General features: G+C 36.4%; 1 protein-coding gene across 4 annotated transcripts in view; it reads right to left on the reverse strand.

Annotated features, from left to right (window-relative positions):
- SEMA3D (semaphorin 3D) overlaps positions 1-16,988 on the reverse strand; it is a 255,585-nt gene that overhangs the window by 36,491 nt on the left and 202,106 nt on the right. For all 4 annotated transcript variants that reach the window (XM_020999739.2, XM_020999736.2, XM_020999738.2 and 1 more), the window contains one exon: positions 14,810-14,954. In XM_020999739.2, the coding sequence (XP_020855398.1) occupies positions 14,810-14,954 (145 nt within the window). The remainder of the gene's footprint in view (positions 1-14,809; positions 14,955-16,988) is intronic.

Raw genomic sequence — 16,988 nt, forward strand, 5'->3', positions numbered from 1 at the left:
TAGGGGAAAGAACATCCAACAAGAAATCAGGATGCCTGGGTTAGAGTCCCAGCTGTGCCAATTACAGGCTATTTAATCCACTGAACTTATCTGAGCCTCTGCTTCCTCATCTGGAAACAACAAAAAAAAATGTTTATGTTTCTTCCCTTACAGCACTGTTGTGAGGAAAGTATTTTCTCAACCCTTAAACGGCAATATAAATCTAAGGTATTTTTATTATCTATGGAGATGCAAAATTTGGCCCAGTTACTTGGGCTCTTGGGCCTCAGTTTTTAGATAAGAAGGGCCAGGACTAAATCTCTTGAGGTTCCTTCCAGCTCCAACACTCTAAAAAATATAAGAAAATACCAAATCTGTGAAATCCATGAATTTGAACTCTTAAAAAATGTACAATAAACAAGTTTGTAAAATTGGCATCTTGCTTTCTGTAGTGACGTGAAAACTGGAAAGGTTGTAACAGCATAGATAGAGGTAGTTAATACTTTGTTATTAGTTAATGCTAAATTTTAAATCACATCATGAATTTGGAGTTATTACAAAATTACAGAATGATATTCATTAAGAAAGGGTGCAAGGAAGTAAAAACATTGAGTGGAAAAAACGAAGTCCATCAATCAAAGGACGAGTATAAATATGTATAATAACAGTAAAGAACAACGATTTCAGCTAGCAAAAAACACAGTTAAGGATGATGTAGTAAAATTATTTTTTCTTTGAGCCACACCCATTATTTTATAAGTGTAGGGAATTCACAGTAAAGAAGCTCTCTTTATCAATGAAGATCGGCAATTGGTATGCAATCTGAGAACGTTTGTGTGGGGCAGTGTGAGGAAATGTGACTTGAATAAGGTGCCATAGCCATTAGGCATTAGAGGTGAATCTTAAGCCCAGGTTATATGTAGTGAAGTTATGGTTCAAGCGCATACCATTTGATTCCAGACTAAGCACTGTAGCAATACACCATAGAAATGACATCAGATTGTGGAAATCCCTGAATGCTATGCTAGGGAGTTTAAACTTTACTTATTAGTAACAGTAAGCCAGTGAAGGGTTTTGAACAGAGGACTGGCATGATCAAATCTATGCATTAAGAAGAATGGTCTTCTGTGGTGTCAAGACTAGGTTAGAAGAAGAAGAAAGTGATAGCAGTAAGACCTATGTTGATGCATATAATAAGTCCAAGTGGATGGAAATTGGGGCTTATACCAGAATGGTGGTAATGGGAATGGGGTAGGAGGAATCAGATGTGAGAGATTTCAGACAAAGAAGAGACTGGACTTGCTAATTGAATGGTGAGAAGAGTAGAGGGAGACAGAGAAGACAAAGGCAATACCAAATCTTCAAACATGGATGAATGGCAGTACAACTTATTAATAAGTAAATTTGGGAGGAAGAAGAGAAAAGCTATAGTAAGCCCAGTTTGTGACATACTGAGTTTACGGTACTGGTGGGACAACCAGATAGAGATGTCCTATAGGCAACTGGAAATTTGGGTCTAGAGTGTGAGGGAAGTCTAATGGTAACATTGAGTCATCTATGTAAAAGTGGTCTTTGAAACTGTAGCATTGGATAGGGATGTTCAAAATGACATGGGGAAGGGGAAAAAAAGCCAACTGGAACAATCTGTTCATAGTACTATAATCATAGTAACATTCTCTTTGCATGCATTTTTCTCTTTCATCACCTATCTAAAATATGCATACATTTCTTCCTTCAACTTTCCAACTACTTGTGATTACTGCCACTTTATCTTAGAGAAAACAGAGGTATCCTGGTAAATGTTTAACAACTGACTCTCAAAAATGTTCACTGGACACACTTTTTAAGTTTAACTTACATTATTGATATATTCTCTATCACTTTCTTAAGTCTCAGAATCAAAAACAACAAAAATTAAGCCCTGATTGGGAGCCTATTGCCAAAGCATAAATGTTCCCACCGAAAATTCAACAGTTAGCTCCTTTCATGAAGTCAATTTGAGCTGGCTCCAGGATATTCCTGGAGAAAAGCCATGTAACGGGTTTGGAGGGATAGCTAGGAAAATGTGGTATCACAGAAGACAAGCAAGACAATGGTAATCCCCAATAATCTAGAAGGATTGACTAGAACTGAAAATGTCTAATTGATTAGACCACGGGTAGGGGAACCTGTGGCCTCAAGGCCACATGTTGCGTTACAGGTCCTTGGGTGAGGCCTTTTGACTGAGTCCAAGTTTTACAGAACAAATCCAATTCAATCAAAGGGCCACACTTAAGGATCTAGAAGGCCACCTGTGGCCTCGAGGCCACAGGTTCCCCACCTTGGATTAGACAATTAAAAGGTCATTGGTGATGTTTCGGAAACATTCGCAGTAAAGTAATCACAAAAATAGTTAGAAGAAACCTCAGTGGCCACATATTCCAACCCCTTTATTTTATAGATGAAGAAACAGAAACTCAGGGAGGTTAAGCTTTATGTCACACAGTAAGTAAACATAAGGGATGAGACTTAAACGCAGGTTCTCTGATTCCAGATCAAGTCCTCCTTCCATTATTCCGTGCTGTAGGGTGGAAATGACAATGTATGGTGAGGAAATTAAGGCATGGAATGTAGACAACATTTTGAAGAAGTTTGGCCCTGAAGAGAAGAAGGTACAGGTCATTTGCTAGATCGTTTTGAAGGGCTGAAGACAGGCTCTTTTTTTAAGGACTTGGAAGACCTGGACATTTTTATAGATAGATAGTAACATAGTATTTATCTCCCTATCTCAACCAGGCTGGAAGTATAGCAGCCACTCTCCTGGATCCCACTGCAGATCTTCACAGATTATATCTACTCTGTTCCACCTGGGCTGCTTTGCCCCTGGTTAGCTAGTCATTCCTGAAGGCTTGCCATATTGGTGCCAAACTTAGTGCTGACACACAATGTGCTTTGACCTTACTATAGCTCAGAACACTTGAGCTCAGGAATCTACCAGCTTCAGCCTTCTCAGAAGCAGGGATTATAGGCACTTCGCCCTGACAAAACTAACATATCCTTTCCGAGGAAATCTACAACAGGACCAAAGTAGAATTTGTTTTGCTCGACTGTTCATGTGTTTACCTTTTTATTTTTTCTAAATGAGGGGAAATGGGAAGGAGAGAAAATAATTCTTATTAATTAAAAGGTAAAAGAAATAAAAACAAAAACCAAAAAGAAAACCCATAGATTTTGTTCTCTTCTGTTGATAACTGGATTCATGAATTCACAGAATTTTAGAACTGCAAGAGGTCTTAGAAATCATCTAGTTTGTCCCCTCTACTTTTTATATGGAGAAACTGAGGCACAGGAGGTGGTAGGATTTACCCTGTCATAGCTAGATCTGAATAGTTTACCAAAACAGAAAACAATTCCATTATTGTTGTTCAGTCATTCAGTTGTGTCTGACTATTTGACCTCTTGGACTTTTGTCCATGGGGTTTTCTCGGCAAAGATACTGGAGTGGTATGCAATTTCCTTCTCCAGTGTGTCCCCATTTTACAGATGAGGAACTGAGGCAAATAGGGATTAAGTTACTTGGGTCACACAACCAGTAAGTTTCTGAATTCAGATCTTCCTCACTCCAAGCCCAGTGGTATATCACCTAGCTGCCCCTAACTGCCATAATGCCTTTCAACTCTTACCTTTATATGTTCATCTAACATTTTACATGTGTAGAAGAAGCACAGTGGTTAGTGTGCTGGTATTCAAAAACAGAAACACTGGGTTCACATTCCCCCTCTGACACACCCAGGCTATGTGATGCTGGGCAAATAAAATTCCCAATGCTCTAGGCAACCCGTAAGATTCTAAGTCTCAAAAGAGGTGCTGATCTGCTTTGGAAGAGTGAATTTCCTCACCTGGAAATTTCTTATACCAAGGAAAATCAAAAATCTATTACCTGTACTAATCCCTGTACTGTGTTTGCTTTGTGCAGGGTAATTGTCTAGGTGCTTAGGAATAAAAAGACAAAAATGAACAACAATTTCTTCCCCCAAGGAGCTGACTATGTGTGGAGGGGTGGGGAGAGGAGAAAGGGTATAGTTAGTACATAGAAAAGTAAATACCTGATAATTTGACGGAGGAGATAGGGCTAGTAATTAGGGGCATCAGGAAAGGCTTCAGGTAGGAACTGGTTTTTAAATGCAGCCTTGAAGGAATTCAAATAATATAACATGTAAAGCCGTTTGCAAACCTTAATGCACTACATATATGCTTTTCTTGCTGTTGTTGCAATAATAAGAATGCTTAATATTATAACAACAAATAGCACAATTCTTATGATTAGTCAAGTATTCTGAGAAGTGGAAGTAAGAATGCGGTGTATTAAGGTGTGGGGAATAGCCAGCACGTACACATGGAGGTGAGAGAAGAAATATCAAGTTTGGAAACAAAAAGTAGGTCAGTTGGAAAGGAACATAGATGTTGGAAAGACAAATGAATTGAAATGAACTATGACCTACTGCTCTGACCCAAAGCTCTGTTTTTATATAGATAGGGCTCAATCTTGGGATGTTCTTTGACTGATGTCCGTAAGTGGGATTATTCCTGGGAACATCAGAATGTAGCTGATGACCTGGTCTCCCCAAAAAGTCAGAAGGGTCTTTAGCTCCCTTGCAAATACTCAGGGTAACACAGAACTGGATAGGCTTTATTCTTTCTACTAAAGCTTATAAAACTGAAAGTATCTAAATCCACTCATTGTCAAAATAAGACTTTTTCCTTTCCTGATGGGGCTCAAATGTCCCCAGAGTCCAATTTCTTCCAGATTCATCTTGCTATGTTGGGATTGAGATGCCCACCATCCAAACATAGGAGAAACAGAGTCAATTCTTTCTCTAAGGGATGCCCAGCTCTCCAGACACTTGTATAGTCCTCCAGAAATAAAGTTGAACTTTCTGGAGTTGAGGGAATTCAAAATATTGAATAAATATGGGTCTCGAATAAATCCCTGTCAACCTAGAGATGGGGAGAAGCTGCAAAGAAACTTAAAAAAAAATGAAAGATAAACATGAGTCTTTTTTCCTTTGCAAACATGAATTGGTCTCTGAGTTTTTCAGCAGGCTGTTATTTTTTTACCTGAACTTTGTTTGGCTCCCACACTTGAAATACACCACTGCCCATTTGGTTCTTCCTTCTTTCTTTTTTCTTAGAGCTTGCTTTACCACTAACCCATTGGAACACCCACTGGGGCAGGAGAAAGTGAAAGAAGTTGTTATATGGTTGAAAGAAAGAACTCTGAACATTCAGACATTCAAGGGAAAGAGATGGAGTTTGAACACTAGAGGGCAGAGTGATCATTTCAAGATGGCAACAAAATGCATCCTCAGGAATGTTTCCTGGAAGACAGGCTCAGCATTGTAATGGAATGACATCATGGTAATGCTGAGAGTTTATGTTTGACACAGTGTGTCATAGGAAGTGCAGCCTTTTATCATAACTTGAAAACCAAAGTGGTCAGAGCATCCTCAACTCTGCAGTATTTATTTAACTGCAGTGATAATATTAACAGCTGTGAATTCAGCACTGAGCTCAACAAGGAAGCACAGATAAACAGAAATTATACTTCCAAGGAAAAATGGTTTCAATAAGTTATTTGAATTAATTTATTAATAAGTTTATTAAGTTGTAACGCTTGATCATTTGCATATTAATCATATTACTCTGATGAACTTTCTCAGCCAAAATTTGTTTCCTGAAGTTAGGCTTGGATATGGTTCTATGTTTACTCGCCCATAGAACAGTCTGGCATATAGAGTACTTGCCACTGGGCAGGTACTATTAGCACTTTAAACAACGTTTATACTGACTATAATCATGGCTGAATGTAAAAGGTCAGAAAAGGGAGGGTAGGAAGAGACTCACAGCCTGGTGATTCACTGATGTAGCAATTTGAAAGACAAAGATGTCAGAGAATATGCCTAGAAACTAAAAGAATTTGATAGAACAATTACTCTCTCTCTCTCTCTCTCTCTCAGCACAGTATTAGTCTTCACAATGAGCAGAGGATCAAGACACTTGGAGATACCCTTGGCAAACTGTTGCTGATGTCAAAAATGGTCCTTGTTATTGAATTTGGGAATAGTAATAAGATATATTACAATCCTAAAGATACCAAGTCCTAAACTTATTCCTTCTTGTAGGGTTGAGGTGACTGCGTTCTCTGAGCCTAGGCCAATGAAATATTAGTGCTGGTGGATACTATCAAGTTAGAAAATGGCCCCTAGAATGGATTACAAGGTTAATGTCCAATCAACAGCTCAATTAAGTTTAGAGAGACTCATCCTTGGGGCCTTGTCTACAAAGTTCTGATTTGTTATTATTGTTGCTGCTGCTATGTTTTCCCTGAAGTAATATAGCTAGCTAATTAGTGTCTGAGGCAGGATTTGAAACTGTCTTCCTGAGTCCAAATCCACTTCTCTATCTTTTAAATCACCTACCTGCCAAATAAGTAGCTAACAATGTAAAACAAGAACCAACCACTTAAACTAATTAAATGTGACTGTTACTATACAATTAGGAACTATGTAGTAGAAACTGCACTAAGGGTGAGAAACAGCTCACCTTTCCTAGTTTGGCTCTAACTAATTGCCTGACTGCCTCTCACTTTGACTCTAAAAGCCTCAGTTGATTCATCAAGAAAATGAAAGAAGTTTAAAGAAGGTCCTTTCCAATGCTAACATTCTATGATCCTATAAATGTTATCATGGGAGGGAGTAAGGCATAGTGTTTCCCCAATAAATTTGGAAAGCTTTGAAGGGATTTTATCATATATCTTTTGTTTTCATAGATTTCCAAGAAGATTTGCACTTGAAGACTTATCTCCTGCATATCCACACATCAAGGGAATTGCTGTATTATTTTTCATCTGTCTATTTCTCTGTATCTATCATGCATTCTCCTATTCGTCCATGTACACATATAAAAACACATATATGCAGGTATCATTTGTATGGCAGTTGTATGGCAGGTGATCATTTCCAAATTAGAATTTGAGAAAATGTATCACAAATGCATTTATTCAAATATGTCTTTCCCATTCTCCATAGAAGGCACACCAAACCCTCTCTTCTTTCCACAATTTCACACACTTCACACTTCCTCTTGTCTTTCATTTGAGGACCTTGTCTATTCATTTCCCCTCCAAATGCCTTGACATCCTTTCCCACTTTACTGTCATTTCTCCTAGTCTCTGACAAAGAAGTGTCCCTTCTCCATTCTTTCTCTAACAAATTTCTTCCTTAATCATCTGTCTCAAATCTTCAGCCTCTCTCTATGTATTGATTTCTTCTATACTGCCTTCAAAAATGTACATACCTTTTCTATCCTCAAATAAACACATAAATATGCATCTAAACAAATAAACCCTTCATTAGATCATACTACTCCTCAAGTTATCATCCTACATCTCTCTTCCCTTTCTCAGGAAAACTCCTTGGAAAAGCTGTCTATTCTTCCTCCATTTCTATTCTCACTCTTCAACCCTTTGCAATTGGGCTTTTAGCCTCATTCAACTAAAAGTGTTTTTTTTCCCCCAATGGTACCAGTGACCTCTTAATTACTAAATCTTATGGTCATTTCTCATCCTTTTCAACCTATCTGTTACATTTGACAATACTGGCCACTTTCTTCTCTTGTATACTTTCTATTCTCTGGCTTTTGGACAATGCCTGGCATACACTATGCAGTTATTAAGTGCATACTAATTGATTCCACATTTAATGTCAATGTATCCAAATACCCTAGATCAGAGGTATCAAATACATGGCTTGGTATATACCTGCATAATTTTCAAGTGTAGCCCATACCAGATTAAAAGGTAACTGGGAAATAAACATAGCAAAGTTAATAAAAATACAATAAAACATAGATAATATCACATTTTAAAAACTAAGTTAACATATGGTCTGTGGGTATCCTTAAATACGAATTAGTGGTTGCTGTTTCTGTCTGTTTGACACTACTGGCTTTGATCATGCACAACAAGCTGTCTTCAACACACTGAGCCTTCAATAACTTGCCATCTGACCTGCTGCTGCCTCTCCTAGCCACCCCTACTTTCCAACAGGGATCAAATCAATACTATCATTATTTCTACAAGGGGCATGATACTTGAATGCCCTCTAACTACATTTATGATCTTTGTGACACTACAGATTAAAAATCTGCTTCCAGGCCCTACATATATTGTGGTCCCCTTTTACTATGTAACTCCTTGAGGATAGGGGATGTCATTTTTATATTTGTATTTCAAGTACTTAGTACAGTGCTTGGCACACAGTAGTTCACTTAATTGGATTCATTTATTCATTCATAGTGGAAAAAGACAAAGATCAAAATCCTCCATTAAAAGTAAAACAAACAAACAGAGCAAGTTTTTAATACAAAAACTACTTTCTAGTACAAAATCCTACAAGGGAAAGATAAAGTTTTCTCTTTAGCTATCAAGAACAGAAAGAAAAATCCTTTTTTTGTGAAATCTTCCCTCACGGTGACATTTTGATTACAGATCTTCTTTAAAGGATTTGCTCAAAAAAAACCCCTGAGATTTACATCTCCACAGTTTTTTTCATAAGTAAGAATAAGGTGGGTAATGGAACTTTTCTAAATGATCTCTGCTAAGGACAATAGGCATGTGAATATTCCTGTTGTTTTCTGTGCCTATTCTTACTGGCCAAACTTTCTAGGGGATTTAACTCTCAGGCCTGATCTGATAAAATGCATATTTTTTCCCCTTGGATCAAATTATAGGGACAATTGCGTTTGGTGTTTTTATATACTATAAATATTTTATGTTTGGGCTACTCAGTAGTCAGAAATTAGGAACTGTATGCTGAATACAAATACTGGGCTTTTTTATTTTTGAGAGAACATTCAATGTTAATAAAGTCTTTTTTTTTCAAGTTCATTTGCTTAAGTTTCAAAGAAGTGACCACAGATTAACAGGGAGAGTTACGGAAAGCATTAGTTTGTCTTTGAACCTCACAAAATATTCACAACTTTAAGGCATGGACAGGAAAAATGGTGATAAGATCAGAGCTGACAGGATCTCTAGAGCCTATGGTTTCTCGCAGCACACATGCTAGTTGTAATTGGAATGTAATGTGATCTCTCCATCAGGACCTAGTCATTTTGATCATTAATTTCATTTTCAGGGCAAACTACAGGATGCAGCTACTGTATCTACATATTTAAACTTCTTTTGAGGTAATTAACCAGAAAATCCTGATCCCAAACAGTCTCTCTCCTGAACTATCTAGATATTACAGAGGAGTGTCCTCACATAACACAGTTCTTTTTCACATACATGTATAAAAACAGTATTAGAATGGGGTAACTGTGCTAAAACCTAAAACACTAGGAGTATTAATTTTATTTTTAGCTTTCAGAAAAGGTGGGTTCCCTTTTCCCCTTCCCACAAATCATGATTACAAGATGGATTTACCCTTTTGCTTTTAAAGAAATGAAATCTCACATATGATTTTAATAAAAAACTATCAAATAATCCCAATTCAATGATTTAAGGTGTGGATATTTAAAAAAAAATATTTAAAAAAGGAAAATCTGGCATCGTCATCATTGAAAACATTCTTGGGTATAGTGAAAACGTTCCACCTACTGTGTGGTTAATGAACTGGGTCAAGATTTTACATTGTGAATTTCTAAAGCACAAAAAGAAAATAATTGTTAAAATGTGTTCCTTAATTAAGTTATCTGTTCAAAAGCAGAATGGACATGAACCTCAAGAAGCCAGGCTAACGAGTTGCCAAAGGTGAGGATGGATTGTACATTTCCCTATAACTTTAAAGGTACCACCATCTTTTCAATTACCCACATTTCCAACTGTGATGCTACCCTTCACTCCTCGCTGTTCCTAAAACCAGGAATCTAATTAGCTATCAAATTTTATTATTCCTATCTCCACAAAATTTCTCAAACCACTCCCTTTCTCTTCAGCCTCACAATCATTACCCTAATTTATACCTTCATCACTTCATACCAGGATATTTCAACAGCTTTTTTTCCCTGTGTTTCAAATATGGCCCTACTCTAACCTCCCTATGGCTCTCAAAATAATTTTCCACATGTTTGTCAACGAATTAAATAATTAATTATTAAGAGCCTACTATGTGCCAGGCATTCAGGTCATTTCCCTGCTCAATAAATTCTAATGGCTCCTTATTATCTGTAGTAGCAAATAAAAACTCCTTTTTTGGCATTTAAATCCCTTTACAACCAAGTTCCAACGTATCTTTTCAGACTTTTTTACATATTACTTCCCCTCATATACCCTATGGTTCAGTCAATCTGGTTTCTTACTCTTCCTCATGCAGGACACTTCATTTCCTTCCTCTTGCCTTTCCTGCCATTCCTGAAATGAATTTAGAGTCTTTATTTTCCATCAAGATTCACCTGGAGTATCATATTCTTTAGGAATCCTTTCCTGATCCTCCAGCCAGAAGTGTAACCTCTCTCAAATCACCCTTTGTCTATTTTACATATGCTTTGTACATAGCTAGATAGATTTAGATATATGCCTATATAGGGGTGTGTGTGTGTGTGTGTGCGTGTGTGTGTGTGTGTGAAGACTCTTTTGATATAATGTAAATTCCTTTGGGAAGAGGGGATATTTAACTTTTGTCTCTATATCTCCAATGTATGTCATATAATAGGTGCTTAATAAATAACTGTTGACTCTTGACTGAATTGTATTAACAGGTGCATAATATTTGTTTAAAATTGAGTGACTGAAACTATAAACAAATTTTTGCAGCAAGTTTCTCTGATTAAACCCTCATTTTTCATTGCCTCCAATTTTTTTTTTCATTCTTTTGGTTTTGTTTTACAATGTCTTGATTGTTGCTCCATTCTAATTTTTAAGGAAGTATTTTCTTCAGTGAGCTTTTGGACTTCCTTTTCCATTTGGCCAATTCTGCTTTTTAAGGCATTCTTCTCCCCATTGATTTTTTGGATCTCTTTTGCCATTTGGGTTAGGCTATTTTTTAAGGTGTTATTTTCTTCAGTATTTTTTGGGTTTCCTTTAGCGAGCTGTTGACTTGTTTTCATGATTTTCTTGCATCACTTTCATTTCTCTTCCTAATTTTTCCTCTACTTCTCTTACTTGGTTCTCAAAATCCTTTTTGAGCTCTTCCATGGCATGGGACCAATTTATATTTTTCTTGGAGGCTTTGGATGTAGGAACTTTGGCTTTTTTGTCTTCTTCTGGTTGTATGTTTTGATCTTCTTTGCCATCAAAGATTCTATGGTCTGACTTTTTTTGCACAGTTTGCTCATGTTCCCAGCCAATTACTTGAGTTTTAAACTCTTTGTTAAGGTAGGGTACTGTTTCCAATGTCAGGAATGTACTGTCCCAAGCTTTGGGGAATTTTGTGCAGCTGTTTTCAGAGATACTTCCAGGGACCTGTAAGTTTACAGTTATTCCAAGGTGGTATGATCAAAGGCAAGGTGTTTACTCCTTTCCTGGACTGTGCTCTGGTCTATGAGTGACCACAAGCACTCTTTTCTCCCTTGGGATTGTGAGGAGTATTTCCTCTTCAACACCACTACAAGTGCCACATGCCAGCATTCTGCCTTGCCCCAGGATTGCCACCCAGGACTCTGACCCAGATCCAAAGAAGGTCAAAGCAAGAGAATCCTGCCTCAGCACCAGCAAAGAGATCCCTGTAATTCCCCTCTGATCAGCCACTTGATTCCCCTCAATCTGTGGGCTGAGCTCCAGAAGCAGCCACTGCCCCGGGGGCTATGCCAGGACTGGTACTGAGCTTCGGTCTCACAGAGGTCACAGACTTTTCCCACTGACCTTCTAAGTTATTTTTGGCATTTGTGGGTTGAGAAGTCTGGAAACCACCAGAGTTGCTGGTGATTCAGTCCCCTGAGGTCTACTCCAGGTTTGCTGAGGCCTAGTCTTTTCCTCCATGCCCACACTGAACTGCTTTCCTCTCCCAGACCAGCGCAACATATCTTTCCAATCCATCCAGGTTGTCTTGGGCTGGAAATTTGTTTCACTCTATCTTTTTGTGGGTTCTGCTGCTCTAGAATTTGTTTAGAGCCATTTTTTTACAAGTTATTTGGAGGGCTTTTGGGGAGAGCTCAAGGAAGTCATTGCTTTTACTCTGCCATCTTGGCTCTGCCCCGTTCATCCTTACTCTCATTTTTCAAACATATAGGGAACTGAACCAAATTTGTAAAATAAGAGCTATCCCCAAATCAATAAATGGTCAAAAGTGTTGAACAAGAAGTTTTCAGAAGAAGAAATCAAAGCTATCAATAGTAACATTAAAAAAAAAGTACTAAATCGCTATTGATTACAGAAATGCAAAATAAAACAACTCTGAGATACTATGTCATACCTATCAGATTGGCTAATATGACAGAAAAGGAAAACAATGAATGTTGGGGGAGATGTGGAAAAAACGGGATACAATTGAACTACTGATGGAATTACAAACTAGCCCTATCATTCTGGAAACATTTTGTAACTACGCACAAAGAACTGTAAAATTGTACATATACTTTGACCCAGCAACACCACTACAAAGTCTGTGCCCCAAAAAGATCAAAGAAAAGGGAAAAGGACTTATTTGTACAGACATATTTATAGAAGCTCTTTTTGAAATTCCAAAGAATTGGAAATTGAGGAATCACTATCAATTGGGGAATAGCTAAACAAGTTGTGGTATATCATTGCGATGGAATACTATTGGATTATAAGAAATGACAAACAAGATGCTTCAGAAAAATCTAGGAAAAACTATGAACTCATGTAAAGAGAAAAGAGCAGAACCAGGAGAACATTGTATATACAGCAATGTTGTAAGGAAGATCAACTGTGAAAAAATTAGTTATTCTGATCAAAGCAATGATTCAAGACAGTTCTGAAGGACACATGATGAAAAATGTTACCGACCTCCACAGAGAAAACTGATGAATTCTGACTGAAGAATGTAGCAAACTTTTTTTTTGTTTACTTTATTTTTGTCTGTGTGTGTGTGTTTTTCTTAACATGGCTAATATGGAAATATATTTTGGATGACTTCACACGTTTAACTGATATCAAAATTCTTGCCTTCTCAAGGAGGGTGGTGCAGTGGGAGGGAAGAAGATAATTTGGAACTCAAAAGTTTAAAAAATGACTGTTAAAATTTACATGTCATTTGGCAATACTTATTCTTATTCATTCATTCATTGATTCATTCATTCATTTATTTATTTATTTGGTTAGGCAATAGGGTTAAGTGACTTGCCCAGTGTCTCACAGTGTTATGTGTCTGAGGCCAGATTAGAACTCAGGTCGTCTTAAATACAGGGCTGGTGCTCTATCCACTGTGCCACCTAGCTGCCCCATTGGGCAATATTTAACAAAATACATAACATACATTTCAAAATAAAATTAAGAGATTATTTGCAAATGTCTAGACTATCACATCTCTTTCTTACTTCACTCATGAAGGTACTAAACATAGAATAAGTTGTGCCTCTTTCAATTTCTCTTGGGGGAAGGGATAATCAAGATGAAGTTTAATATAAAAACAAGTTATTATTGTACACAGTTAAGTGGGGGAAGGTAAGAAGGAATGAGTGAATCTTATTCTCATCGAATTTTGCTTTAGGAGAGAATAACATATACACTTAATTGGGTATGGAAAGCTATCTTACCCAACAGGAAAATAGGGGGAAAGAGGATAAGAGAGCAGGACGATGATAGAGGGGAGGGCAGATTGGAGAAGGGGATAACCAGAAGCAAACACTTCTAAGAAAAGACAGGGTCAAAAGAGAGACTACAATAAACAGGGGGAAGGATAGGATGAGGGGAAATATACTTAGTTTTTTACAACATGACTACTATGGAAGTGTTTTGCATGACTACACATGTGTAACTTGTATTGAGTTGCTTGCCTTCTCAATAAAGGGGGGGGTGGAGGGAGGGAGAAAATTTGGAACGCAAAGTTTTGAAATCAAATGTTAAAAACTGTTTTCACAAGCAACTGGGAAAAAGATATACAGGCAATAGGGTATAGAAATCTATCCTGGCCTACAGGAAAATAGAAGGGGAAGGGGATAAGAAAAGGGGGTGGGGAATAGAAAAGAGGGCAGATTAAAGGAAGAGGTATTCAGTATGAACACCATTTGGGGTGGGGGAGGAATGACATGGGGAGAAATTTGGAACTCAAAATCTTGTGGAAGTGAATGTTGAAAACTAAAAATAAATAAATTAATAAAATCTGAAAAAATGAGTAGGACACAAATGAAACAACTGAATAACAACAATTACTCTCACTGTGCTAGGGAGCGTAAGCTCTTTGGATGAATTCCAGATTATTGATGACTTTCCCCAAAATGTGCTTCTTTGAACCAAACAGTACACTCCATATGTGGTCTAACTGAAGAAGAATGCAATGAGACTACAGTCACTTTAGTGAACAACATATTTCTATTAATGTAGCTTAAGATCACACCAACATTCTTGTTCAGTGCTGCTTAAAGCACACTGCTAACCCATATTGAGCTTGTAGAACACTAAAGCCCTCAGTATTAGAAGGAAGTTTATTCCTTGTAATAGCAATTTATTATTTTGTAGGATAGATAATCCGTAGGGAGAATCTTTAGCTAAAACAAAGGATTGAAAAGATAATCATGCTCCTCAAATATTATTTATTCTGAAACCACAGCATATGTTGCTATGTTGCATGCTTATTTTATTATGATAAAAGAAAAATTTTAAAACCCTAGCAAATGGGAAAAAAGAAAGAGGGGAGAAAAAGGAATAGTTATCATTAAATTGGATACATACTGTACCAGGCCGTGGGTAAGGAATTCTTCCTTCATACTGGACCCACCGATGATCTGCACTTTCTTTATGAGCATATGGGCCATTGAAAACTGCTCTGATGTCAGCCATGCTATAGACACAAACAGCAGAACCCTTGAAGATGGAGCTAAAATTAAAAAAAAAAATTACAAATGTATGTCTGAAACTTTAATTTAATTTAATTAAAGAGATAATTAAAGGGAATTATTTTCCTTTTTAGCACTATGATTTTTAAATATATTATATATATATATAATATATATTTAAATATAAGACCAATACAAAGTAAAATACTTAACTCATCAGATACCAATACTAATATCAAGAATATATTAATATTAAGTGATAGAATAATTCTAGCTTGCTAGATGGCACTGCTATCTTATATCATCAACCAATTCTTCATTACAATCTTCATTTTGCTTAAAATATATTCCCCTAAGAATTGGTGCATTAATTATAATTTCAAATGGTAGGTTTATATTTTAACTTTGAAAGCACACTATATAAAGGAAACCTTTATCATATTTTTGGTCAAATATGTAACATTTTATCATATCACTTTTGTTAGTCTAAATATTTGTATATTATATTTTCTATAAGTAGGGCATTCCCATATTGTTAAATGGATATTAAATGGATTTTCTTCATATGGATTTTCACATAGGAGGAAATTATACTGCATTATGTGATAGGATTGTTTCATGTTTCTGAACATCAGACCTAGACGTACTGACCATATTATTCATCAAATATGCTTGAATAATACAGACACCTTACCTGTGTGAGTAAAATTTATAGCTACCACAAAGGTAAAGTGTCCATATTACTAAGAGATACAGATGTAATTTGTAGATAATATTATTTTTCCTCAAGAAATTAGTTTGTAACAAGTCTTCATAATAGGTCATATTTCCTTTGAAATTAAGCCATATTGTCTTTTAATTGGAAACTTCTGGTAACTAAAAGGGAATGATCATTCTTCATGAGTTGAGAGAAATATAATCTTGCCATGACACAAATGAGCTAATCACACTTTAACACTGGTAGTTCCACTGTTAATATCCATGGGATGACATTAATGGGAAACATGGCAAGATGATACTAACCAGATAGCAGAAGAAAAAAATTTACACTGATGGAAAGAAGCAACATCATCATAAATTGGCAATGTCTTTTTTTGCTATTTGTACATATTAAAAACTTTTCTGGTTGGATATAAGATCCATGCAGCTCAATATTATTGACCTTCAGAAATACATTTTAAAATAAAATGAAGCATGCCAAGAACAAATTGCCTTGTAACTCCAGACTCCAAGTTAGTAGAAACTTGTTAGGGGAAAAAAAAAAAGAATATGTCTTGGGGCTAATTTTTCCTGGCACATATATCCTGCTTTACGTGCAGATCTCACAGTGGCTTCAAAGGAAATTCTGTGAATGGGGAGGTGTGAGTGGGAAATAAGTGAGGCTAAGACAGTTCATCTGAGCAGGCATTTGATCTTTGGTCTCATATTTCTTGGTCATTATTATAGACATTAACAGAAAATCGGTGCTCAAAGTAGTGGTTTCAGTTAGCATCTTAATCCATGTAGTAAGTGATTTATTGTAAATATCATATGAAATATCAGTATTAGCCAGTTAAATTCAAATTGCAACTTCTTGCATTCAAACAAGTAAATTTCAGTGAAAGGAAAGAAGAAAATTTGTTAGTTGCTTTCTCTAAGTTTCCATCTGTTCCTTTTATGTGGTTGTACTTGGTGTGTTCTCTCTTCTGGTTCTGCTTATTTTGATTTCTTTATTGCTTAAATGTCTTTTCATATTTCTTTTTTATTTTTACAATTCTAGCACCTTCTCTCTCTTGATTATTTCTTATTTATCTTGTATGTAACTTGTTTTGTATATATTTATTTGCATGTTGCCCTCCTGACCCCCTTTAGATTATAAGGACAGGGATTTCTTTTGCCTTTTTTTTTTATCCCCAGCACCTACCACAGTGCCTGGAACATAGTAGGGGCTTAATAAATATTTATTGATCTAACATGTCGATTTTAATTGCATTATAATTCCCATCAATGTGCAATTTCTTTAACTATTCCAGTATTATCAGACATTTAGATTTCTTCCAACTTTTTTATTGCAATAATAGTGATGCTACAAAAAC

The sequence above is a fragment of the Phascolarctos cinereus genome, unplaced genomic scaffold (assembly GCF_003287225.1).
Source record: "Phascolarctos cinereus isolate Bilbo 61053 unplaced genomic scaffold, phaCin_HiC Scaffold_1;HRSCAF=81, whole genome shotgun sequence".
Lineage (NCBI taxonomy): Eukaryota > Metazoa > Chordata > Mammalia > Diprotodontia > Phascolarctidae > Phascolarctos > Phascolarctos cinereus.